This window comes from Petaurus breviceps, unplaced genomic scaffold (genome assembly GCF_028583685.1).
Source record: "Petaurus breviceps papuanus isolate PSGF00001 unplaced genomic scaffold, PetGlider_PUasm1.0 90847, whole genome shotgun sequence".
Taxonomy (NCBI): Eukaryota; Metazoa; Chordata; class Mammalia; order Diprotodontia; family Petauridae; genus Petaurus; species Petaurus breviceps.
The window spans coordinates 8,874,642-8,902,204 of NW_027187360.1; the positions used below are offsets into that span (position 1 = coordinate 8,874,642).

The window sequence follows — 27,563 nt, forward strand, 5'->3', positions numbered from 1 at the left end:
GCAGGCATTTTGGGGCACTTAGGGCTTGGTCAGACATGAAAGATGTCACGGTCATCTACTGCATTCTGAGCCATCACTAGTCATCCTGACTTTTGTCCTGCCATTGGACTTCAATGACTCTGGTAGAGATAATGAGGCTGACAGCTTTTGCAATTCTGTCTCACTTAAATCCAGTTCACGCACAAATCAAGACATCACCCACCGTGCAGTATTTTACTCAAACTTTGTAATATTATTAGTCCTCTTCGAAAACGAATGAAAAACAACAACCCCCACAACTTTTATAGAAGCATTAAACCTCTCAGGGACTTAGTTTCCTTATCTGTAAAATGATGTAGTTGGACTATATAATCTAAGAAATTCCTTCAGACACTAGAACTATGATTTTATGATCCCATAATCCCATTTGATGCTCAAAGGAACCCTGAGAGAATTGCATTATACATATTGTTATTGATCAGAGAGATGAAATGATTTACCTAGCTCCAACATTGTCCCTAGAGTCAGAAATTGGAATCTGAATCCCTAATTTGACACTTTTGAGTTGTTCAGCATTGAGGTCATTCTTTGATTCTCATTTGCCTCATCTGTGAAATGGGAATAATAATACTGACCCTCTTTACCTCACAGGGTTGCTGTAAGGAAAACCCTTTGCAAATTTTAAAATCCTATAGAAACATGCCTGTCTGTTATCAAATATTTTAAGTTAAGCTGCATTATGGGAGGAATATCTCCTGAGTTTGTATGGTGAGTAACTGCTGCCAAATATATACTTGCCACAACACAGAAATTGTGGAGGTAAAAAACTGAGTTTTATTATTATGCTCTAACAAAGGTTCAGGTCTCAGGGAAAATCCAAGCAATTATGAGGATTCTGACAAGGCTTCTTATAGGCAAAATTATACCAGCATGGCAGAGAAATAATTCATTTATACATGGCAATCTTGTATCTTCCTCTTAGGCCATAAAGTTAGAAAGTAGATAAATAATCCCACCTTCCTTCAATGTCTTAAAAGTTGAACAAACTTAGTTAAACAGAGTAATTATCTCACGTATTCCCTTAAGGAAACAAACTTCATCAAACAATAGGTAAATTAATCAGGTTACAGAATAAAACGAAAAAAAAATCCCATAATAGCAGTTTTAGGATATTCCTTAGGGCCCTAAGGCTTACTCAGAGTATGAAGAGGTATGGTTACTCACACAGAAACTTTTTTCTAGTTTTTGAAATACATTTTTGTTGCTGACATGCAAAAGTTCCCCTAAAAGATTTTTTTTTTTGCCTTTTTGGAGGGCAATTGGGGTTAAGTAACTTGCCCAAGGTTATAAGGCTAGTTTTTTTTTTTTTTGTGGGTGTTGTGAAGCCAGAACCGAATTCAGGTTCTCCTGACTCCAGGGCTGGGGCCCACGCTTTACTCACTGTGGTGTTCCCCTAAAAGATTTTAATCACAATGCCTTGAGTGAATTACTTTGTGTAGTCAGAGCCATAAATTAGAAATCCATTCTATTCCAGACAGAACAGTGAGAGGAAAAACCTGAGGTAGAAGCTGATTTTTGAAGAAAATAATATTTTTACAATATAGAACTTTTAAAAAATGCTTTGCATAAGGTTAGCAGATAAATTACAACTCTCCTTCCCTACCTCCTCACCCCCAGCCCCTTGCTCTGTTTAGGACTTTGGAAGCAAAATATAACCTGGGGCATTCTTTTTAAAATGTTTTAATAAATTTTTATTGATACCTTTTGTTTTGACATGGTCTGGATTTTCCCCTGCATCCTTCCTCCTCTTAAAGAATCTTTCCTTATAAGACAGAATGCAAATTTGACAAAATTGATTACAACAGTTAGTCTGAGTCAAGAAGAGAGAATTTCAAATCTAGCCTCAGATATTTAACTAACTGTGTGATCTTGGGCAAGTTACTTAACCTCTGTTTGCCTCAGTTTCCTCAAATGTAAAATGGGGATAATAATATGCTTTATTTGATCTCATAGTGTTGTGCCAAGAAGAGTGAGACAAGAGAATAAAATTTGGACATAGATGTTATTTTTCCTTGGGACTGTCTGAGGTCAGGTCCAAATCAAACAGGGAGTCTGCACAGACAATGTGCTGGCTTTTAAAGGGAAGCAATGGTTAGGTATTATGCAAGCAGAAACTTGCAGAGGCCAAGAACAGTGACTGGTCAGTACACACCTCGAAATTCCTGCTGGTGCCAAGTCTCCCTGACCTGGAAGCCCACCCACCTCCATGAAGGTGAGCTGACTGGGTAAGGACAGAAATCCGGTGGGGAAAGGGGTAGGGAAGAATGGGGTCATGAACAACAAGGAATTTATCCTAGGCTGAAATTCCTACTCAGAGATCCCTTGGGGATGGGGTCATGCACAACATTTGCTCCAGTTAAAACAAATACCTGGCTTCAGGGTTTCTAGAAAATTGTTACTCAGGAAAGAAACAATGATGACAAGTAGGCAAATGGAGCATATACATGCATTCTGGTAATACATATAAACAGAAAGAGATTTGTCCCCACATATAAGAAAGTTATCCCTGCTTAAGGATGGTGGAGACAGATGTATTGTGCAGGACACACTCTCAAATTGAAGGTTCTGGTGACTTTGTTGGGGACAGGTAATCAGTGACCCAGTTTAGGAGGGGGCATTGCTAATCAGACCTAAATATGGTGGAAAAGTTCTTCGGAGTTCCTTATCGATACCAGGCTTAGGTGAAGCTCAAGAAGGGAGAGTTTCTTTATGGGTACCACAATGGGTGGGAGGACCTAAAGGTGATTAAGGCAGCATGAAGGGAGAGAAAACTGCCTTGATTGGGACTTTAGTTGTTGCTGTTTATCACCGCCTTGATTTAGAAATAGGTGAAGCTTTTAATAAGAATTTGTTTCTCTATCCTGCTACCTTTGGCTTGAAGCAAAGTATGGGGGACTTTATAGCTGCTGAGTTGCCTCAGTTAGTGAACTTGTATTATTGCTGGGAGCTTCATTCTGATTGGGCAATCAAGCATCTGGCTGAGTGATTCATTGGCTGGTCTGGTGGAAATAGCCTAGAAATGGTCAGTTTTATAATTCTTAGCCTCTTTACATGAAGAGGAACCTATAGACATAAGACCAGTCACCAAAAGATGCAATGTTTTATTTTTTTCAGAGCAATTGATGAGGGACTCTTTCCTAAATTGGGGAAAGAGGTGAGTTCTGGTGTGCACAATGATGACTCATTTTGAGGAAACTTTCTATCACTGAAGAATTGAATATTAAACAACACAATTATTAGAAAGTACTCAGTCCACATTTTCCCTTCAGTTCAATTGGAACAATTTGATAACTATGTTTAATATTTATTAAGTTTAACTGACATCAATCCAATTTAATAAGCATTTTAATATATTTTATTACACCCTCCCCCCAGTTATAGGTTGAAACAACTTTTAAAATATTTTTTTAAAAAATGTTTTGGTTTCAAATACTATCCCTCCCTCTACTGCTCTTTCCCTGAGCACAGTAAACAATTATATACACGGGCAATCATGTAAAACATTTCCACATTAGTTATTTTATACAAGAAGACTCAAAAGAAAAAGAATGAATGAAATTAAAAATAGCATGCTTCAGTCTGTATTCAAACAATATTAGTTCTTTCTCTAGAGGTGGATAGTATGCTTCATCATTAGTCTTTTGGGATTATCTTAGATAGTTCTATTGTAAAGGATAGTTGTCATTGACAATATTGCTATTACTGTATACAACATTCTCCTGGTTCTATTCACTTCATTTTGCATCAGTTCATCTAAATCTTTCTAGGTTTTTCTAAAATAGTTCTGCTAATCTTTTTTATGGTGCAATAATATTCCATCACAATCATATACCATAGCTTGTTTAGCCATTCCTCAATTGATAGGCGTCCCTTTGATTTCCAGTGTTTAGCCACCACAAAGAGAACTGCTATAAATATTTTTGCACAAATAGGTCCTTTTCCCTGTTTTGATATTTGATATTTTGACTTTTTTGATACTTTGATATTTTGAGATATTTATTTATTTATTTATTTATTTAGGGAGGGATATAGACCTAGCAGTGGTTCAATAAGCATTTATGAAATAATTCTAAGTTTCAGTGTGTTAGAATCTAGAGATACAAAGATGATTCTTGTCCTTAAGGATTTTACATTGTATTTGGGAGGAAAAAATATGTACTTGGGGGGGGGGGGAAACGTTTGGATCTATGATTTCAATGATATGGGGAACTCCCAGGTTTTAAACTTCTATTCATGTAGGTTGTGACCCTCTCCAATTTATAGCCTAAGAGAGTGGTCTCGGTCACTGTTACACAAACAGTATGTTTCTGAGATAGGACTTGAACTCACGTCTACCTCACTTACAGGGCAACTTAAGTAACAGAAGGTAGAACACTGGACCTGGAATCAGGAAGACCTGAGTTCAAATGTTACCTCAGACACTAACAAGATGTGTGACCCAGGACAAGTCACTTAACCTCTGTTTGCCTCTGTATCTTCAACTATAAAATAGAGATAACAATAGCACCTATCTCCCCAGGTTATTGTGAAGAGCAAACGAGAAAATATCTATAAAAAATACTTAGTACAATACCTGGCACATAGTAGGTGTTCTACAAATATTTATTCCCTCCCTTCCTGCAAGCACAGTCTCTAAACTCTACAATCAGTCATCCTGCTATCCATAAACTAATACAGTATATGTGCAGACATATGCATATGAGATGATTAGAGACAACATTCCTGTCATGGGAGGTAGGATGGGTCAGACTGTGCAAAGATAGGGAGGTGGTAGACAGAATGTCTTGGACAAGAAACAGAAAGTAGGTTAGGCAGCAACAGGGCATTATAATGCATGTTCTTTTGAGAGTCATATTTGCTTCATGATCATCCAGAAAAATACCAATTTATTATTATTTATGTTGTGATTTACTGGAAATATGGTCATTTTTTAGTATGAATATCTCACTGATAAGTGCAAAGTCTTAGAAATTTCATTTCACAGTATGTAAACATTGTGGAGTTGACAATATTTTCAGAACCTCCATCCATATTCTTGATTTCTGATAAAGTTGTTAGGCAAGTATAAGAAGCACAAGCCTTTAACGGGTACAATTTCAAAGGAAAATGCAATTCAAAGGAGCTCTGTTAGGGATTGTCTCCACTGTATTAATGATGAATACCTTTGAATCCAAAACACTCCAAACTTATGTCATATTAGAGCTGCCTCACAGATAGTCAGCAAACTTTGGATGGTGACAAGTATAATTGCTATGAAGATGGCTCTAAAGTCTATATACCCAGCCTTAGTCTTTCTCTCCTGAGTTCTAGTTCTATATACCAAACTGCCTATGGGTCATTTTGAACTGAATTTCTTATGGTCATCTCAAACTTCAATGCCCCAAACAGAACTTTTTTTGTTCTTCCACACCTACCCACCCCCTAAGCTTCCCTGCTTCCATTGAGGACACCATAATACTTTGGGTTGCAACCTCTTAACTCTGGCTTGTGAACATCATATATCTCAGTATACTTTAGGGTCTCTTCAATGACAACTCAAACTAGACCAGCCTAATAGTCCACTCTGGTAAAAATGAAGTGGATGAAAAATGCCTATTGATTGATACTATGACATGAAGATGGATAGGGTTCCTTCCAATAGATATTGCCTTAGTTCCTCAATACATATCATGTCTATAGCGGTGATATCAAATTCAAATAGTAAAAAAGCGTCACTAGTCTGTACATAAAGATTCCCATGAACTACACATTGGCTTATTTTTTAAACATGATACTACTCATATTTATTGTATTTTGGTTTATTTTGTTAAATATTTCTCAATTTCCTTTTAATCTGGTTGGGGGCATTCAAGAGTATTGTGGGCTATGTGCATCCTGTGTGTTCATAGGCATTATTGATCAACAATAAGCTGGGACCAGAAATGAAAAGGAAAAAGAAAGCACACTATATTGCATATGGGAAAATGTATAGAGCTTTCAACAGCCCCAAGTTTCTCTTTCACCAAAACTCATCTTTTTTTAACACTGCAATTTTTCTGATAATACGATATGTCTATGAATCATGACTATCTCCAAAGAATCAACTTTGTGGGTAGCTCAAGACACAAAAGAAAGATACACAGTGGTCACAAGTAGACTACAGCAGGAAATGGCATAAGGGAAGTATGTCATCCATATAATGTGTAATCACACATAGTTGGTGATTAGCAAATGTTTGTTGATTAGATGATTGATTTAACAAGAACAAGAGATGATGGATGGGCTTCCCAAGTGCTGTAATTGAGTCCCATGTTATACTAAAAGTCCTAAAAGAAGGCTTCCACCATGATGACCACAAATCATGCAGGACCAGAAGGCACAGGCAAATAGTGATCTGTTCCAGTGGAGGTCATACACACACTTATGAGATTAGACATCCCTAGGGTGTTGAAATATACAATTTTTACATGAAAATCATATTATCTTACATAAAATGAAGAACTATATAAAGTGTAAGAGAAAGAAATCATTCTCAATATGGGAATATGAGAAAGGTTTCTGGAGGACAATGGTATTTGGGGTGAATTTTCAAAGGATGGGTGAAAATTAAATAGCCCAAAGAGATGGAGAGGTGGTATCAGGCATCCCAAGCAGAAAGAACAGCATTATCAAAGGCATGGAGTCCAGCAGGTGCAGAATGCCTTTGGAGAAAAGAGAAATCCACTTTGCCTTGAGCATAACGCACATGGGTAAGACTCATATAAGATGAGAAATGTTCTCCAGACTCTCTTCCATAACTGAAACTTTCCATTTCAATTAATGACAGCACTATGGCCAAGACTAAAATGAGATGGAAGTCCTACTTATTATGGGTGGAGCCATATCCCTCTATTCCTGACAAGTAAGTTGAATAAAAACAATTGTCTGATAAAAGAGCAGGCAGAGCAAATGTATATGTACTACTTTTGGTTGATTCAATGGAGCACCATTCTAATGAAAACATCTTCCAACACTAGAAATGAAGAAAGGGAAGATACTTCATGGGGAGATGGAAGCACAGTAGTAGAAGCTCTGCCTCTAGGGTCAGAGGATTTGGATTTACTACTTTAGTAACCTTGGATACATCTCAGCCTTTCTGGACCTCAATTTCCACATATATAAAATTAAAGGGTTTTATTTAAAATGGCATCTTGGGTCAATAGAATTATTGTTTTATAATGCTTCAACCCTATGCTTTGGGCTATATGGGAGGGTTGTTGTTATCTCTAATGATGTAGGATAACATGTCCACAGAAAGTAGTGACTGGAGACAGCCAGTGGGAAGTGGTTCTTACTACAGAGACAGAGAGCTGAGCTTAGAGTCTGTTTCTGCCATTAAGTACTCTTAACTTTGGGCAAGTCACTGGACCTCCCTGGCCCTCAGTTTTCTCATCTATAAAATGGACAGATTGGACAAAATTGACCTTCAAATCCTTTTCAGCTCATGTACCATGATCCTGTGAATGGCATAGTCTGCCTATTCATTTGGCAATGAAGCTAGAATTTATTGAACTTTAAATACAGAGACCAAAAAAATCATAAGGACAAATGGGAGAAATATATTGTAATCCAATGCAATTCTAGTGTACCTCTGAGTCACTGCAAGGGGGTGGGAAAAGTTCTCCTTAGCATATGCTGCCAACTGGCATAAGGCAGACGGGAGTGTAGAGAAAGCTGTTTGGATCCCTGGAACCTGTCACAAAAATCCCAAACAAGCGAAATGAATGTTAAGTTTCACAGTAGGTAATACAGTCCGGCTTTCAGAACAGTTTGTTTGCACAGTATAGGTTTAGTCAGCATTTTTCATCCATTTAAATAATATTTTCCATATTGACAGTAATGTGGTGTAGGTATTCAAGTTCTGCATACCATTACTATTAAAATAATCCCTACCTTCTTTCCATGTAAGAGGCAAAGACAAACAAAAATGTTAAAATGTTGAGCTAAGCAAAAAAAAAAAAAAGCAAATTTTATGTTTGGTAGTTCTGCTCACTTGATCCTCATCTGGGAAAATGTCTTAAAATTGCTTCAATCATCTCAATGTGATGTAATGACTATGTAGAGTAACACAGCCCAAACTGGAGAAACTCTTATGAAATGTAAGGGCATCATGGAATGTTTTTCATTGAGAATTACTTTGCACTATTAGTTCTATGTTTATTTGAAAAGGTAAAAACATTTCTCATTTATTTGCTTAGCCCAAATGACATATTTATGATGCAAAGTGCAGTTTTGTCATTTTAATGGAATTTTTAGTGCATACAGAGCTGTGTATTCAGAGAACTGAGGTCTAGTGGAAAAACTGGTATGGCAATATCTCTCTTAATCCCTATCTTTCACCTTCAATATGACATTCCTGGAGAGGGATTGTCTTGTGCCCCAATACATTCTATATGATCCAAGTCTACACTAAGGCAGTATCATCAATGAGCTTCAGCTACATCATATTTCAACTGGGGAGTATATCCACCCCCACTCTGCACACGTACATGAGCAAACTGTACTGGTGGCCTGAAAGTATGTGTTCTTGGAACAAGAATCACAAAATGACCTTGTAACCAATGAATTATGGTAGTAAAGGGTGGGACAAGCTCCACTGGGATGAGTTGGATTATTGTATAATCCTATGATCAGAGATTTGGAATTGAAAGTGATTTTAGAAGGCATTTAATCTGCCCCCTTTTTATATCAATGAAGAACTCGGGTCCAGAGAGGCCTAATTTGCCCAAGATCACACAGGTAGTAAATAGCACAGCCAGGATTTAGACATGAACTTTCTGACTTCAAGTCCAGAATTTTTTTTCTATTGTACCATGACTCTTTTTCCTTTTTCTTTATCACCGTTAGGCTTTGGAGTTGCTACTCAGTTCCAGACAGGTCATTTTACTCAGTTTAACTCTAAATTTTTCAGTTTGTTTTCATCTGTCCCTGAAGTTATATAAGAAATAACCATTAGGAGAAAAAGAAACATCTACAAGGTTAAACTCCTCATAGGTGAAGCACACTGCCATTTAAGTTAATTATTCCTAATATTTTATCTTCTCACCGAAAAAAAAATCAGGCTTCGTTTTGCTGAAAGATTAATAAGCAGAAGTCTTTCCTTCATGGAACATCAGAGCTGGATAAATGGTGACATGGAGGATAATACAAATTATGACCTAGTTTAACCCTACCACTTTTGTCAAGGCCTGTCAAAGCAGACAGGCAAAAGGTTAGATGGAAGATTACGATAAAAAGCAAGCCTTTTATAATGATAAATTGTGTTCTAACTTAGATACTTTACATGACTCAGAAATGAGAGTCAATATTCATAGGTGAAAAGGGCTCACCCCATTGTCTTAGACTAGAAGAAAAATGGCAACCCTGTTGTTTTTGGTATTGAGTCCTCCTGGGCAGAGAACTGATCTAGGACGCAGAATTGTTTGCTGGTTGGTTAACACCACAAACTGGATGTGAATTCCTGAATAATCACAATACATATTTATATACCAGTTTAAGGTTAGCAAAATGCCTTCCTCACAAAAGGCTAGCAAGAAAGGTAGTACAAGTATTATTATCACTATTTTGCAAGTGAAGAAACTGAAGTTCTGAGTTTACTGATTATGTCAGTCACAGAGTAAATCTGTACCTGAAGTAGGATTCAACCCTGCCTCCCCCCCCCTCCCCCAAGTCTCCTGATTCCAAATCCAGTTCTATTTCCACAATGCCATGTGGGATACCATTTCTCCAATATGACTATGGTACTTGTATTCCATATTGCACAGTGGTATGAAAATAAGTATGAAATACATGGTATGCAAGTATTTAGAGGTAAAGTTGACCTTTAAATATGAGTTATGGTTTTTTAAACAATTATTCTTTTCAGAGCTTTAACTAAAGTAGGGGAATGCAAGGTTTTGTTTTGGGGTGCCAAAATTTATAGGGCACTGACAACAATACACTTTTTTGACATAGAGAAAAATGCAATTAGCACTTTATTATTAAGAATTATTAGTTAAAGTAGGAAGCTATCAGATGGTATGCTTCCTCGCCACCTTCTTACTCTTGCAACTCAGGTAATCTCGTATCTGGCTCATTCTGCCTTCCTCCCTCCTCAGAAGAGACCTAATGATGTTCTGGGTTCTCTTCCAGGGAAGACCATGCAGTATTGTGTTGGGGTCTCTGTTTCCACCCCACTGGTTAATATCCTAATGTCTTCCCACTTCTACCATGAAATTTTGCATCCTGAAAGCTAAGGTCTCCTCTCCCTCTCTCTGGCTCAACTGAACTTATCTAAAGTTGGTTAGAGAGAATCTTTGCTTGCTCATAGGAATGTTCTGTGGTGTTTAAACTGTGCACTAGAATTCTTACTCATGGCTCTGATTATTATAGGGTAGGTCCTTTACCTTGGACCTAAGAACTTAATTTTTTTGAGAACTATTTAAATATAATTGATTTCCTTTGTAATTCTATATATTTTATTTAGCGATTTAAAAACATTATTTTGAGAGTGAGGTCTGAGAAGATCTTTACTATTCTGTAAAAGGGGTCTATCACACACACACACACACACACACAAACAAATGGTTAAGACCTCTTGGTCTAGGTAAAGATAGAAAAAAAATTAAAAAGTCAAATAAATACTTACCAGGTAAAATTTTATATAGATTAGAGACCAAATATTTCAGGACCCACTAGGATTTAAATCTTAAATGGACCATAAAGATCATGTAAGACCAACATCTTAATTTCATTCATTCACTTCTGACATGGCAAATATCTTTATTTTTTTTTACAATTTTATTATTATTTTGTTCTTGACTTAAACATTTATGACAATGAATGAGCATTTTCATATACATAATAGAAAATAAAAAGGATTGCATATGAAATTTCAAATTTCTATTATGGGTAGCTTATTTTAAAAAAAATGCATGTGACTTTCAAAGTTTTCCTGCTGTTTGTGATTCTTTCTGTCTCCTATTTTCTTTGCGCATTTCTTTAAAAAATGCTTTAATGACTTTTCTTCCTCTCCTTCCTTCCCTTCTCCCCATTCTGCTCCCTCCTTACTCCCCTTTCCTTTTCTTTTCTTTCCTTTCTCACCTTCTTTTCTGCCCATCCTGTTTCTAAGCTTTTTTCTTCCCTCCCCCCCCCATTTCCCACATTCTTATTGAAAAACAAACAAAAATAAAAATTCTCATAAAAATATGCACATTTAAGCAACACAAATTCCCATGTTGGCCTTGCCAGAAAACATAGGTATGTTTTATTTTGCATGTTGATTCCATCTGTCAGTAGGTGAGAAGCATACTTCATTGTTACTCCTATAGAATCCTGGTTTGGTCATTATAGCTGAAAGTGAGACTGAGTCAATACCTAATCATGCCTAAACCAATTAATGTCATTAACAAGGAACTCTAAAACCTTCCAGCTTTAGTATTGCCCAATGATCTATTATATATCACTTTTCTGAAGTTCTGTTTGTGACCTTTGCTTCTTTCTTCTTTGGGAGCTATGTACCCCATACCACATTTCTTTTTTTTTTTTTTTAGATTCAACTTTTTATTGAAATAAGCTTTATACAGTCTTTCACTTTACACAAGAGTCTTTGGACATCCAAAGAGACCGACTTTCATATTATTTATAGGAGAAGGCAATATATACACACATCAGCATCATTTTAGTTCTGTACGAAACGACATTTTTCAGAAATAACTGTAAACTATACTCTCTCTCAACAAACCTGCACCATCATGGAAGTCACCATGTTATCAAAGGCCCTAGAATGAATACGGTCTCCAGGGTTGTAGAAGGGGTTGCACATGACATCTGTGTAGGAATTATGTAGCTTTCGAAACATGCTGTGGATCTCGTTGTCTCGAAGTGATGTGTTGGAGGAATCCACCACCATAACAAACTTCACCTTGGAATTCGTCACATAGCCATATACTTTGTAGTCTTCTGTGGGGTACAGGAGGCCCAGGTAGAGCTCCCTCTGATCCACCAGGGCTTTTCCCATTGCAGAGACCTTCTCATTCACCACATCAAGAGATGTGTGCACTGTATAATGGAACTTCAGCTCATGCTCTGCAGGGATGCTCTGGATGTAAAGGGGGTAATTCTCTTTGGTGATCACCGTGATACACACTGCTATCTTGGTAGGGAAGCCCCATACCACATTTCTAATAGCAACTGGTTATCCTTGAGTTTAATAATAATAACATTTACATAGCACTTTTTGCAAAGTGTGTGTGTGTGTGTGTGTGTGTGTGTGTAAGAGAGAGAGAAAAAGAGAGAATGTGTATGTAAACTCACAACAACTTTGTGAGTTTAAATGATGATAGGTGAGACATAGAAAAGTATGAGAATTTCTTTTTTAAAAAGTGATTTTATTAACATTCATTATTTTCATATTATTTTTAATTTTTTCTTGTAAGACTCTTTGTCTCCCTCCAAAAGAACAATTTTTTTTTTATTAAAGCACAATTGGGGTTAAGTAACTTGCTCAAGGTTACACAGCCAGTTATTTCTGGGTGTGGTAGTAAGTATCTGAGCCTGGATTCGATCCCAGGTCATCCCGACTTGGGGGCCGGTGCTCTTACTCACTGCACCACCTGGCCGCCCCTCCAAAGAACAATTCTTTATAGCAAAGGATATTTTCAATGAAAAGAGGGAGAAAAAACATCAACACAGTAAAAAAAAAAATCTGACATTATGTGCAATATCCTTTACCCATGGACTTCCTTTTTCCCAAAAGAGGGGAGAGGAAGATATTTTCCCTTATTTCTTCTTTGGGGGCAAGCTCGTTCTTGTAATTTTGAAATGTCCACTTTTGATATTTTTGTTGTTCTTGTTCTTTCCATTTATATTGTCGTAATCATTGTGTATAATGTTTTTTTGGCCCTTGCTTATTTCGCTTTGCATCAATTCATATAAGTCTTTCTATGGTTCTCTGTATTTATTATATTCATCATTTCTTATAGCACGGTAATATTCAATTATACTGATAGACTACAATTTGTTTAGTCATTCCCCAGTAAATAGGCATTTGCTATTTTCAGTTCTTTGTTACCACAAAAAAGCGGTGGTCTTCATGAATTATCCACATATTGTCTTCTTGGCTAGGATTCTGCATAAGAATGATAATTTGGACAGTGGTCTAGGGAACATAGACACTTCTATGAAGTCTCTTAGGGATTAGAAATTTCATCTAAATGAGCTCAAATAGTTTATCTCTGGAAATATTTTGAGTACTGTTGCTTTTTTTTTTAAGCTCTCCTATCTATGGTGTTGATTCAATCTTTTCTCAAAATTTCCTTTGATCATTATATAGTGGACAAAGATATAATATAGTTTTTTTTTTAATCAGGGCAATATGAGTGGAAAATAAAATGGTCTTGGAAAAATACCAAGATTTGAAATTTTATATCTATCTTCTAAAAATAAACTCTCCCTTGAAAAAGGTCCACAGATGCAAATGTGACACTTCACATCTAGCAATGCTAAAAACTGCATCATTACACTATACACTCAGACCTCCAAATCAGTGTTACAACAGATGAAGAGGTCTGTTTGTGCCTGGAAGGGAAGGAGGTGATTCAAACCTATCCAAAGAAATGCATCCTACAAGTGACAATTTTTAAATCTTATTCAGCACTTAAAATTCTCGATTCTTCTCACTGCATAGAGAGAAATGACATGATATTAATAAACACTCTGTTTTAGCCTCCAAATGGCATGGAGATGAAAAAGTAGCATACTTTTCTACAGACAATTCTCACATTTGGAGCATGCTTACCACTCACCTTTATTCCTTAAAATCTCTAGTTTTCATCATATGATGACTTTTAAAGAAAGCTTTACCTGATCCCCTATCTATTAGATTTCTTAGTACTCTTTCCTACCTCACATATATACTAATATATTTGCATGTTGTATCCTCACAGTGGAATGTAAGCTCCTTGAAGGAAGGAGCTCAAGAAGGCTGGCTGAGAAAAGGTGGAGGCATATAGCAAGGTAGATATTTAAAAATAGTGGGGTCTAGTGGCAAGAATTTTTTTAATTTTGGGACAAAATTTGGACATATGTGTAGGCAGCAGGGGAGTAGTAAATTGATAAAGAAAGATTAAAGATTAGAGAGAGATTGAGAGAACAATGGTAGGGGAAATCTGCTGAAGACAGGAGGGGTAATGTTGTGTACATATAGTGGGTTGGCCTTGCCAAGGAGAATCTAGAGCTATCTCTCTTCTGAATTTCTACATTGTTTTCAAGGTCACCACTGTCCTAATCATTTAGGTTCACAACCGTGGGGGCATTCTCAAGACCTCACTATCTCATATCATATATCCAATCAGTTGCCCAATGTATTGTTCTATTTCTAGAAAATCTCTTGATATGTCCACCTTTCTTAATTTTTAAAGCTACCACCCCAGTTTAGGCCCTCATCACTTTTTACTTGGACTGTTTCAAAAGCTTCTTATTTGGTGTCTTGGTTTCAAACCTCTGTTCAGTATAATCCATCTTCCATACAACTGCCAAAGTAATTTTCCTAAATTTGACTCAATAAAGTCAAGTGGTTCCCTATATTATCTGTCAGCTTTTCTCTAGGCTTTCCTATTATCTAAAGTATGAAACTATAAATAAAGATAAAAGTAAAAATATAATTAAATATAGGTTTTCCCAAAAAATCTTACCATAGTTTTGAGCTACTAAATTTTACTGAAACTTATAGAGCACTCTGTATGGGACAGTGTATTATGCTATATGCCAAAAAATTGTACCAAAGACAGTCTTTTACATGTGCAGGGATTCATAGGAAGGATAGCTTACTGTGGGCATGAAGCGGCAATGTGTTATTATGGATAGATTGTTATGCCTGGATTCAGCAGAGACCTGAATTTTTGCTTTCTATCTCTACCACTTGCTATCTATGTGACTATGGAACCTTACTTATCCTTCTCTCTGAGCTTCAGCATCTCTACCTATAAAATGGGGATGATGACATCTGAAGTATCTAATTCACAGTGCCATGAGGATTGATGAAGATAAGGTCTCTGAAGCATTATTAATACTGATTTTTTTTTGTCATTGTTATGGTGACCAGGGAAGAATTACTGGAGAAGGTATGACATGGGCTAAGACTTGAGGGTGAGTAGAAATTTGGAGAGGACATTCCAAGTGTGGGTGACAGACATGAAAAAAGACATAGAAATAATTCACATGGCAAGTTTTGGGGACAATGGATCAGTCAATCTTGCCAGAGTAGAGAACCTGCATACAAGAGTAGTGGTTAATAATATTGGAGAGGCCATATTGAAGGGATACCTGGGGCAAATATGCTCATTATATAGGAATGTCCACTCATGAAACTCATTTATTTTTTACTCCTAAGATAATTTTTTATTAAGTTGCCAGGAACCATTTTAATTTGAAAACTTGAGTTATAATTTGAGAAAATAACTCAGAGGTTATTTTAGAGGGGATCCAAGAATAAAACCATGATTCTGAATATTATAAAGTATATAAATCTAAAGTTTTTGAGGGGGCATGGCCTGCCTGGAAAACCTTCAGAGGCAGAACACTAGTGATATAACTGTAGCAGAACTGCTATCCCTTGGGGTGGCTAGGTGTCGCAGTGAGTTAAGCGCTGGCCCCAGAGTCAGGAGGCCTGAGTTTGGTTTCAACCTCAGACACTTAACACCCACACAAAAAAACTAGCCATGTAACCTTGGGCAAGTTACTTAACCCCAATTGCCCTCCAAAAGGCAAAAAAAAAAAGAATCACTATCATACTCTGTGCTAAAATGCAAATACACAGTAGATATAGACTGCAGCCAGCCTATTCTAAGGGCTATAAAATACACCTATTATTACTTCAGCAGTCGGAATGGAAGGTGAACAGTGGTAGAGAAATTTACTCTTTTTCACATCCATTCATATTTTGAAAAATGCATTTTTCCTAGTACAAAAGGAAGGATCAAGTAAATTGAATATTCATAATGATATTGAATCCTATTCTAATGCCTCAAACTGGTGAGGAAGGCTAACTTCCAGAGCCAGGTCCAGTAGACCAAGCACAAATCTTGGCAGGTCCTACCAAGCACAAAGACTTTAAGCCCAGGGATCAAAACTAGAATCACTGTATTTGAATTGGAAGGTATTTCAGGGGTTGTCTCAGGAGAATTAATCAATTTTCATGTAATGCAATTCATCCTAGAAAATATTTGCTATGTGAAGTTGGGATAAAGCTTAATAAGGAAAAAAAATGTTTTGAGAAGGGAAAGGAACAAAATGAAGTTATATTGGCATGTGGATATAGACAAATTGTTCCACATAAAGAGCAGCATATAAGAAGCTTGAAAGAAAAATTAAGGCATAATGGTTATAGAGCATATTCAATTCTCCCAACAATTCAGTTCTCCTAACAACCCTATGATGTAGGTGATCAAGCATTATTATCCTAATTTATGAGTAAACAGAGATTGTGATAAGTTGTTTTGTCTAGTAAATAACATAGGCAAGACTCAAATAAATCTTCTGTCCCTAAGTTCAGTGTTACACTCAACATGCCTCATTGCCTCTATTCTGTTTACTATATGAGACAAGTGCATCTTGAATCTGTCCAACTTGGTTTGTTCATTAAAGCATAAAGGGGATCCAGTCTTGCAACATGGACCTTGAATAAAGATTTACAATGAGAGCCCATGTTTCTCAACAATTTAGGTCTCCACTATTACCTTTAACATCTAGTCAAAAATAGCTCTGGTTATGCCACTGTGAAGTATTGTGCTCATTTCTTAGTACCAAAAATTAGGAAGGATATCAATAAATTGGGGCAGGTATGGAGGAGGCTGGCAAGAAGAAAAAAAACTGGAGACAGCGTTACATAAGGAGAAGTAAAAAATGGATGATATTGAACACAGAGAAGATATTTATGAAGGACATAGTAGTTGTGTACAAGTATTTGAAGGATGGGAACATAGAAGAATTATACTTGCTTTGCTTGCACCCAAAGAGGTTAATCATTGGAAACTATAAAACATAATATTTTGGCTTGATTAAAGGAAAAATTCCTAAAAATTAGGACTGTTCAAAATTGGAATAAGCTCTTTCATATGAAGTTATTAATTCTACATCATTGGAGGTCTCCAATGACAGGTTGATTGACTACCTGTCAAAGATATTGTAGAGAGGATTCCTGCCCAGGGATAGGTTGGACTAGGTGCCCTTTGAATTCCCATTCACCTCTGAGAATTTGAAGTTTTATAATCTAATGACATCTAGAAGGGCTAAACAAAAACCCAAGATTCTTTTATGACATCCTTTCAGGGACAAGTCTACTTATTTATACTTATGGAGTTCAACTTATGAGTTACTTTTCTATCTTTCTCTCCTTTTTGCCTTTCCTATTTCTATATTTACTGTGATATGTAATATTTACCGTGATATGAATAGCTTGGTGTGAGATTTGAAATTTGGGAGTTACAAGGGAAATCAAAGAAATATTTAAAATATATTAGCTGAGTTCTTATTTTCCCTGTAGAGTACTCACAGAGCATACTATTTTATTGCAATGGTTCCAGAGAATGTCCACAGAGTATTTGGCTTCATTAAAAACAGCCCAGAAACACATGTAATCATTCACATTTCTACTATTGAGCTTTTGTGATGTTTGTTGCTGGCTCTTAGATACTAACAAATACGCCTCACTATAGGGAAAGCCTTATGGTATCCATGGTACCCAAATTTAATGCCAGTTACTCAATCATTTAGCAAGTATTTGAGTTCTCACTATATGTGCTGTGCTTGATACCAAGGGTGATGCATATGACAAATGATATATGGTCTGTTCTTTCAAGTAACTCACAGTATAATTGGAGATAAGATGGAGACTATAAGATTATAATGAACTATATGTAATTGCTAAATTATCTAGTAAGGCAGCTACATAGCAAAGTGGATAGAGTGCTGGGTCTGGAATCAGGAACACTATCGTGAGTTCAAATCTGGCCTCAGACACTAGTTATGTGACCCCTGGACAAGTCACTTAATCCTGTTTGCATCAGTTTCCTCATCTGTAAAATGAGCTGGAGAAGAAAATGCAAACCTACTCCAGTATCTTTGCCAAGAAAACCTCAAATGAGATCAAAAAGAGTAGGAAATGACTGAACAACAAACTTTTCATCAGCTATATGTGGTCTGGAGTCAGGAAGGCTCATCTTCCTGAGTTCAAATCTAGCCGTAGACACTTAGTAGCTGTGTGACTCAGGGTAAATCACTTCACCTGTTTGCCTCAGCTTCCTCATCTATAAAATGGACTGGAGGAGAAAATGGCAAACCACTCCAGTGTCTTTGCCAAGAAAATCCCAAATAGGACCACAAAGAGTTTAACATGACTGAACAAGAAAAAAAAAATTAGCTGGTATAGGTTTAACTCTCTGCCTAGTGCTTGGTTAGAGTATCAGATCTCCTCATTAGTCGAGAGTCTCCATAGAGAATATATAACCTGAGCAGGAACTCTAAAGATGGCTTGGATTTACAGTTAGAGAACCTAGGTTCAAATCCTTCTTAAGAGTCAGTAAGGTAGTAGAGTAGATTCCTTTGATATCGGATTATTATTATTATTATTATTATCATATTTTGTGTAGTTAGATGGCACAGTAGTCATAATTCTGGACCTGGAGTTAGGAAGATCTGAATTCAAATCCAGTTTCAGACACTTTGCTAGGTGTGACAAGGTCAAGTCATTTAACCTCTGCTTGTCTCAGTTTCCTCAATCATAAAATGGACATCATAATAGCGCTTGCCTCCCAGGGTTATTGGGAGGATCAAGTGAGATAATATCTGTAAAGCACTTAGCTTAGTGACTGGCACACAGTAGGCACTATGTTATTATTGATTTTATTATTACCTCCCAGAATTGTTATGACAATCAAATTAGATAATATTTGTAAAGTGCTTAGTACAGTGCATGGTACATATTAGAAGCTTGATAAATGATTATTCCTGTCCCTTTCTTCTTTCTCTGACAACTATTACTTGCATGACCTTGGGCAAAGTTATAACCTCCCTGGGTCTCAGCTTCCTCATCCATAAATTGTTACAGTTGTACTCAATGGCCTTATATGTGTCTTTCAGCTCTAGACCTATTATTCCATGATCCTGTGATTTGAACAGATGAAGAGAAAAGGGGAAACAGAAATGAGAGCATAGAAGCAAAAACGTATGTGTTATTCCATTCAGTTTGGTATTCAAAAGAGGTTCTGCAAAAAATCACACTCAATTTCTCTGCTGAAAGCAAGAGGCCTTTATTACAAGGGCATTTTAAATCACAAGGGATGGTTGGTGGCTTAAATGGGCTATAACAGAAGGATTTGTTTAATGGTTGAACAAACCTAACTGGGGTTTAGCACCTCCCACTCTTCATCAGACCCCTTGATAAAAGCAGCTAAGGTTATATTAACAACTAAGAGACAAAAACTACATAGGAACCCCACGTTATGGCGAGGCAGTGGATTAAAAACTGAGCAACCTGGAGTCAGGAGGACCTGAGTTCAAATCTGGCCTCAGACAAGTAACACTTACTAGCTGTGTGACCTTGGTCAAGTCACTGAACCCCAATTGCCCTGCCCTCCCCCCTCCAAAAAAAAAGCAAAAACAAACAAACAATTCCAAAACCAACTAAGCAAGCATTTGAAGTAAGAATACGAAAACCTTGAAATTAAGTAAATTCTGTCCACCTGGGACTCTCATATACTTCTCACTAAGGGAGAAGCTAATTCTACATGTGGTCTAGTAGTTAGGAAGTAGTTGACCCTGGGCTACTTCCCACTAAGGGAGAAGCTAATTCTATATGTGGTCTAGTAGTTAGAAAGTAGTTGACCCTGGGCTACTTCCCACTAAGGGAGAAGCTAATTCTACATGTGGTCTAGTAGTTAGGAAGTAGCTGACCCTGGGCAAGTCACTTAACCCTGTTTACCTCAGTTTCTTCATCTGTAAAATGAGCTGGAGAAGAAAATGCAAACCTACTCCATTATCTTTGCCAAGAAAACCCCAAATGGGATCACAAAGAGTTGGAAATGACTGAACAACAACTTTTTCATCAGCTATATGTGGTCTGGAGTCAGAAAGGTTCATCTTCCTGAGTTCAAAGCTGGCCTTAGACACTTACTAGCTGTGTGACCCTGGGCAAATCATTTCACCTGTTTGCCTTATTTTCTGAGGAGACTCTATATAGTGAAATATGACTTGAAATTTTGATGCTAGATGATTAGGGCAATGGTATAGTCAACAGAGGATGATTTGGAGGAAAAATGAAGTTATTGTCTCATTTAGAGTGTAATAGAAACAACAGCTACAACCTTATGCATTGAAGATAATTCCATAATCTTAGAATGATTCCATCATATTTGTAAGAAACTTGGAAAACAACATGAAAGGGAATGAATAGAATGATTCATTTTGTGGGTTTGTATTGTGGCTAGTGGCTGAAGTAATCTTTTTGTCCTGGTACTCACACTCTGCCCTAGGTGCCCTGACACACGGAGCGTGCTCAAACTTAGAGCAAGCGGTAAATAGAATAACTACTTATTAAAGATGCTGCTTCTTTGCTATCTCAGTCGGGTCACTGGGAAGATGGGTAAGTGAGACAGCTGAGATCAAAAGGAACTTGGAAGTAGAATTTCTCCAGGGACCCATTTGTAGTGTTGAAGAAAATCATAGCAAAAGATGCACAATTTGGTTTAATAATGAGATTTTTTTTTTTGGAAAATTACCACAGATGACCTTTTCTGGTTTTACTCTTTCTGCAGTACTGGACGCCTTCTCCTCATGGATACTCTTTCATTTCTAGGTTTTTGGTTCTTCCACTTGTTTAACTACTCTTCAGTCACCTTTGCTGGATTATCACTCATATACTACTCTCTAATTGTGAGTGTACCTTAAAATACCATCCTATCCTAGGCTCTCTTGTCTTTCTATACATTTCTTTTTTCTTGGTGACTGCATGAGCTTTCATGGATTTAAGTATCAAATCTATTCAGAAGGATTACAGATGTATATATCTATCCCTAATATTTCTCAAGTTGTCATCTGACATCACCAACTACTTACTGGATATTTTAAATTGCATGTTCTTTAGGCATCTCAAATTCAATATATTTAAAACAGAAATCATCCTATCTCTTAATTCCCTCCCCAACCTACCCTTCTAATAAACTTCCTTATTTTTATTGATGAATAGAAGTTCTTATAGTCACCCAGATTCACAGCCTGGGAATCATCTTCAATTCTTCAATCTCTCACAACCTACATATCCAAGAAGTATGCATCTATCCTTGTGCATTCTATTTCCACTATATTGATCAGGTTTGTCACGCACAATTCAAGACCTAGCTCAGCTGCTCTCTCCTCCATGAAGCCTTCTCTCACTTTCCACTGGAAAATGATTCTTCCTTAAATGTCAGACATCGCATGGCTTAAATATTTCTTATGCAGACATCATGTTCTAGTTTATATTATAGTTACTCAAAAATATGTTGTATCACACCAAAAACTGCAAGCTTCTTGAGGAGAGGTACCATGTCTAATTTATCTTTGTTGTTCACTCTGCTTATATTATTACTCCATAAGTGCTAGGTGCTGAATAAATGTTTGCTGTAGATCTGCTATTGTATTATACATTAAGTGTCTTGGAAACAGGATATAAAGTATTATGTAAATATAAACTTCATTAATCTGCATATAATATATAGGAAGTTTTTTTTAACCTTTCTTTCATTTTCCATGTCAGAACACTGAAGTGATGTTTAAACTCAACTACTTCCCTCTCCCCTCAACTCATAATTGTAGGGTTTAACATGATAGAAAAAGGTCCTGAAGCTCCCACTGAGCAGTCTTAATTTGATAGACAAATCAGCAAGCCTAAGACAATAGATTAGTGGGGAACCCAAGAATGCTCAAAGCCTCAGACTAACAGTGGCAATTAATTATATTCTTCAGCCTATGAAGGGATCTTTAAAACTGTCTATGGATCCTTGAATTGCTCTGTTTGTTGTTTATAGGGCTTGAAAGACTTTCCACTTCCCAAAATAATAGATTGGATTAATTTTTAAACATGCACTGTACTATGAATAAGATCCATATTTTTCTTTAAAATTCACTGTCACAGAACCTGCATTTTCAGAATGTTTCAGGCACACTCATATTTTATAAGATAGAGTTAAAACTCTTTGAATATAAACCCTATGGATTTCTAATCCCTGCTCTGCAGCTGATTTCTTCTATGTCTTTGGACAAGACATTTATTCTCTTTGCTTCAGGTCCCACAGATGTAATATATGGATAATATTACAGTGTTTTGGGGATGCTGGGAGGATTAATTAACATTGGTAAAGCAGTTTGAACATAAGAATTTGCCCTCACCACACATGTTTTATCCAGGGACCCCAGTAGACTATACCAACTAGGCATTGCCCTGTTTATCTCTGTTTTCCAGATAAGGTTGTTCAGGCTGCAGGAAATTAATGACTTGTCCAAAGTCACACAGTGAGCTTGGGAAAGAGCTGGGAGCAGACCCCTGGAATATTGACTTTTAATCTCTTTTGCTACCTCCACTCAATGCTTGCTTCATTCAGAACAGGTTGTCAATCAAAGTCAGGTACAATCATTATCCTGTTCTCCTTCTCAGGTCTTTTGCTTTTCTATTTGGCACGGGTTTCCCTGCTTTAGCTTAGCAATGACCTATGTTGCTCTTCTCATCATGAAAAGGAAATTATCACAGTACCTCAGGAAGACTTATCAGTGGCCAGGGTTTTGCTTGGATTCCAATTTATTTCCTCAGGCATATGTAAGGTGGCGTTATTTACTTACCAAAAGATCACTAAAGGGAAGGAAGACCATCCGTAAAAAAAGGAATACTTCATTAGCACAGTTTTTTTTTTCTTTTTTAGCTCACAGAGAGGAGATAAAGAAGGTAGATAGATATCTTTGAATTTTCCTTCTCTTGAATTCAGTGTCAGCCCAGCACACTTGTCTATCCACCGCATCCATCTCCTCCTTCTTTTAACCACTGCTATTACCCCAATACAGGGCCTCAATATAATCTGCTTAAATTTTTGCACCAGCTTCCCATCTTCGGTTCTTCTCTATTTCAGTCTCTTTGACCTACCAATACACTTCTGCTGCCATTAAACTTATCTGCCTTATGTAATGATATGGTTACTGTATTGTTTTGCTCAAAAATTTTCAGTGGCTCCCTTTTACCTAATCATTAGAGTTATATATATATATGCCTTGAAAGTGAGTATCCCTACAGACTTGTGATGATGCTGCCTTTATAGTCTTATCTCATACTGATCCTTACCTTCTACTCAGGACTCCATTCATACTGGGCATTCTCTCCCAAATATGCCCAAGACTTCTTTCTCTGTTGCTTTGCTCATGCTGGTGCCTGTATTTGGGATATCTTCCTTTACCTTCTTTGTTTAATTCTGAGGCATCTAGGGGGTAGAGTGCATAGGGCACAGGACATGAAGTCAAGAAGACCTGAGTTCAAATCTGGTCTCAGAAACACTTACTAGCTATGTGAGTCTGGGAAGGTCACTTAATCTCTGTCTGCCTCATTTTCCTCAATTGTATAATGGGGATAATAATAGCACTTACCTTGGGGTTGTTGTGAGGTCAAAAAAGATAATATTTGTAAAGTGCATAGCACAGTGTTTGACACATAGTTAATAAATACTTGTTACCTTCCCTAATCCATCCTTTAAAACTCATCTCATATACTACTGTTTTCATGAATCTTTCCCTCATCCTGCTAACCAGTAATGATTATTTTTCCACCCCCTGACCTCACAAAGCATTTAAATCTTTATGATTTATTATTTTGCATTGTGACTAAATATATATATATATATATATATATATATATATATATATATATATTTGATAATATAAGTTCTATCAGGACTGGGATGATATCTTATCTAAATGTTGTGTCTTTCTACCTTACGTAGTTCTTTACACATTGTAGGAGCTTAATAAATATTTGATGAATTGACAAATAATTAGAAAATGCATAAAATATATGAGTCAGCCTATTAAGGAACACTTGAATCATATAAGCACAACTATAAAACACTCTTTAAGAAATAAAATAGCTACTTAAATAATTAGAAGGATGGTTATCATTTATAGTTGGACCTTGTCAACATAATGAAAATGATGATAGTTCCTAAATTAATTTGTAAATTGTGTGACGTACCAATAAAGCTGCCAATTAGCTTTATAGAGCTAGAAGAAAGCCCAATATTCATGAACAAAGGATCTAGAATCTCAAGTGAAATAATAAGAAAAAATAAAAATGAAGAATGACTAATACTTCCCAGTCTCAAATTATACCACAGTGATCATCAAAACTATTTGGTGTTAGTTTAAAAATAGAAAAGTAGATCAATTGAACAAACTAAATAAGGACAAATCACAAACAATTCAACTCAATAACTTAGTGTTCAATAAACCCAGGAACATAAATTAGTTGTAAATAATTACCTATTTGACAAAAATTACTGGGAAAACTGAGAAGCAGAACCATCATCTCACCACATATACACAATAAGTACAGATTAGATATTTGAACTGAATGCTAAGGGTAAAAAATGTCAAAACTCAGAAGAGAACCCAATTTTGTGTTATTTACAGGTATGGCCAAGGATAGAGTTCCTAAAGCAAAGAGGATAAATATTGTTACAAAATGTAGACCAGATAATTTCAATTATATGAAATTAAAAGAGATTTTAATTTTACATGATCAAAATCAGTGTAACTTGGATAAGAATCTAAGAAGCTATTGATTGGGAAAACATTTGCATCAAATATCTCTGTATAAGGATCTGTTATCCAAAATATATATGGAGTTAACATGAATACAACAGACCAAAAGCCATTCCCTAATGGAGGAATGATCAAAGTATATGAACAATAACTTCTTAAAAGAATTTTAGACCATTGCAACCATATCAAAGGTAGCTCCAAATCACTAAAAGTAAGAAAAAATACGATTTAAATGACACCAAGGTTTTGCCTCATACTTAATAAACTGGAAAAGAAGAAAACACATGGGAATAAACCAAGTTGGAGGTGCTGTGCAAAGACAGATTCAATAAAACACTGTTGCTGGAGATATGAACTAGTCCAACCATTCTGGAAAGTAATTTGTAATTTTGCTATAAAAATGACATAATTTGACCCAGTGATTTCACTGTGGCATATATACCAAAGTAGTCAAATCAATTAATCAATAAACAAGAATTTATTAAAGTACTACTATGTGCCAGAAACTTTGCTAGATACTAATGATATACAACAAAGTGACATAATCCCTGTCCTAATGGAGCTAACATCATATAGTAAGGGAGAAAACATGTAATACATATAAATGTATAGCATATACATATATTTCCCAACATGCATATATTCAGACAATGTGCATATTCACAAATGTATACACACGCATAGATATTATATAAAATAGATTCAGCTAGAGTTATTAAGATGTCATGTCAAAGACATAGATAAAAGTACCAAATACATAAAGATGAATAGCTCACTGGCCCTGGAGTCAGGAGGACCTGAGTTCAAATCTGGCCTCAGACACTTGACACTTACTAGCTGTGTGACCTTGGGCAAGTCACTCAACCCTAACTGCCTTGCCTTCCCTCCTTAAGAAAAAAAGTACTTTTTTGAGAGCAGAAGACTAGACACAATGTAGATGTTCATTAATTGAGGAACAGGTTAAGAAACTGTGATGTCTGAATATAATAGAATATTATGGTATCATGTAAAATGAGGAAGTCAAATTAACAAGCATTTATGAAGTACATACTACATGCAGACTCTTTGTTGAGTGCTGAGGATACAAAAAAAAACCACTTCACAATCTAATGGGGAGAACAATAGAGGGAAGGAGGGACTAGCATCGGAGGGTGAGCAGAACAAGGTTTCTTGCGGGGGCCTTTTGTAAGAAGAAATTATAGATGAAATTTGAAGGAAGTCAGGGAAGCCAGGACGCAGGAATGTGTAGGGAAAGTGTACCTAGCATGGGGGATCGGCACTGAAAAAGCTCATAAGTCAGAAATTGAGCTGTCAGTGGATTGCTGATTATGTGGGGAGGAGAAAGGTTTCAAAAGACTGGAAAGGCAGGATGGGGTCATGTTGTAAGGATTTTAAAAGCCAAACAGAAGATTTTATATTTGATCCCGGAAATAATTGAGAACCATCAGATTTTCTTGAATGGGAGAATGGGTGAAATGGTCAAATGTGCTCTTTAGGAATATTACTTTGATGGCTGTTGGAGGATGAACTGGAAATGGGAAGAGACTTGAAACAGGGAGACATAGAAGAATACTATGGTAGTAGTGCTGGCATAAGGTGATGAGGATCTGTACCAATCTGGCAGCATCAGAGGAGAGGAGGGGACATGAATGAAAGATGTTAGGAAAATAAAGTATACGGGACTTGGAAACAATTTGGATATGGGAGAGTAATGGAGAAAAGGAGAAGTTGAAGATGACACCTAGGCTGAAAGGCTGGAATTGGGAGGATGTTGGTGTCCTCCACAGTAATAGGAAAGTTAGAAAGAAGGGGGTGTGTGGGGTCAGGAAAAGATAATTAAGTTTTGGATATGCTGAATTCAGACCATCTTAGGGATATCCCATTCTGGATTCCCAAAAGCTATGGGAAATACAAAATTCAAGGTCAGGAGGCAGATTAGGGCTGGATAAAAAGATGATGAGATTATTGGGATTTATCTACATAATGATGATAATTGAAACCAAGAGGACTAATGAGATCACTAAGCATAATAACATAGAGGGAGAAAAGAAGAAGGTTGAAGACACAGTCTTAAGGAACATTCACAGTTATTGGCATGATCTGAATAAAGATCCCACAAAGGAGACTGAGGAGTGGTCAGCCAGGTAGGAGGACAACAAGGAGTGAGCAATATGAAGATCCTAGAGAGGAATATAAAGGAAGAAGGTGATTGACAGTATCATAGAGAGGTGACAGAGAGATCAAGAAGCATGAGCACTGAGAAAACACCATTATATTTAGCAATTAAGAGAATATAAAGAATTCAAAGAAGCATGATCAGCTAATGCTGAGTGAAGTGAGAAGAACAAGGAAAATGATATACACAGTGAGCACTATGATGGAAATGGAAAAACAATAACAATAAAACATCAAAACCAGCTATGTAATTACAATGACCAAGTTTTGTTCTCAAGAAGATATGGCAAAATTCATTCCCTTTCTTTTTCTGAGAAAGTGGGTGACAAAAAAATTCCCATACTGTCAGGCCCAGTTGATGTATTAATTATATTTGCTTAACTGCTTTCCTTTCTCTTCCTTTTTTTATTCTTTGAGGAGAGAAAGGGGTAGAATTATTTTTGGAAATGAAGGTAATCTAAAAACAAAAGATGCCAATAGAATTTAAAAAAATAAAGTTTCCTGAATTGAATAATATATTT

The 27,563-nt window shown here is 36.5% G+C and overlaps 1 protein-coding gene across 1 annotated transcript; it reads right to left on the reverse strand.

Moving 5' to 3' along the window:
* Positions 1-11,567: 11,567 nt before the first annotated feature.
* LOC138149341 (trafficking protein particle complex subunit 2-like protein) lies at positions 11,568-14,556 on the reverse strand. The gene is made up of 2 exons (XM_069072311.1): positions 14,492-14,556; positions 11,568-12,218 (listed from the first exon to the last, which is right to left on the reverse strand). Exons 1-2 carry the CDS (start codon positions 14,554-14,556, stop codon positions 11,771-11,773), a joined length of 513 nt encoding a protein of 170 aa, XP_068928412.1. The 3' UTR covers positions 11,568-11,770.
* Between the last annotated feature and the right edge of the window lie 13,007 nt (positions 14,557-27,563).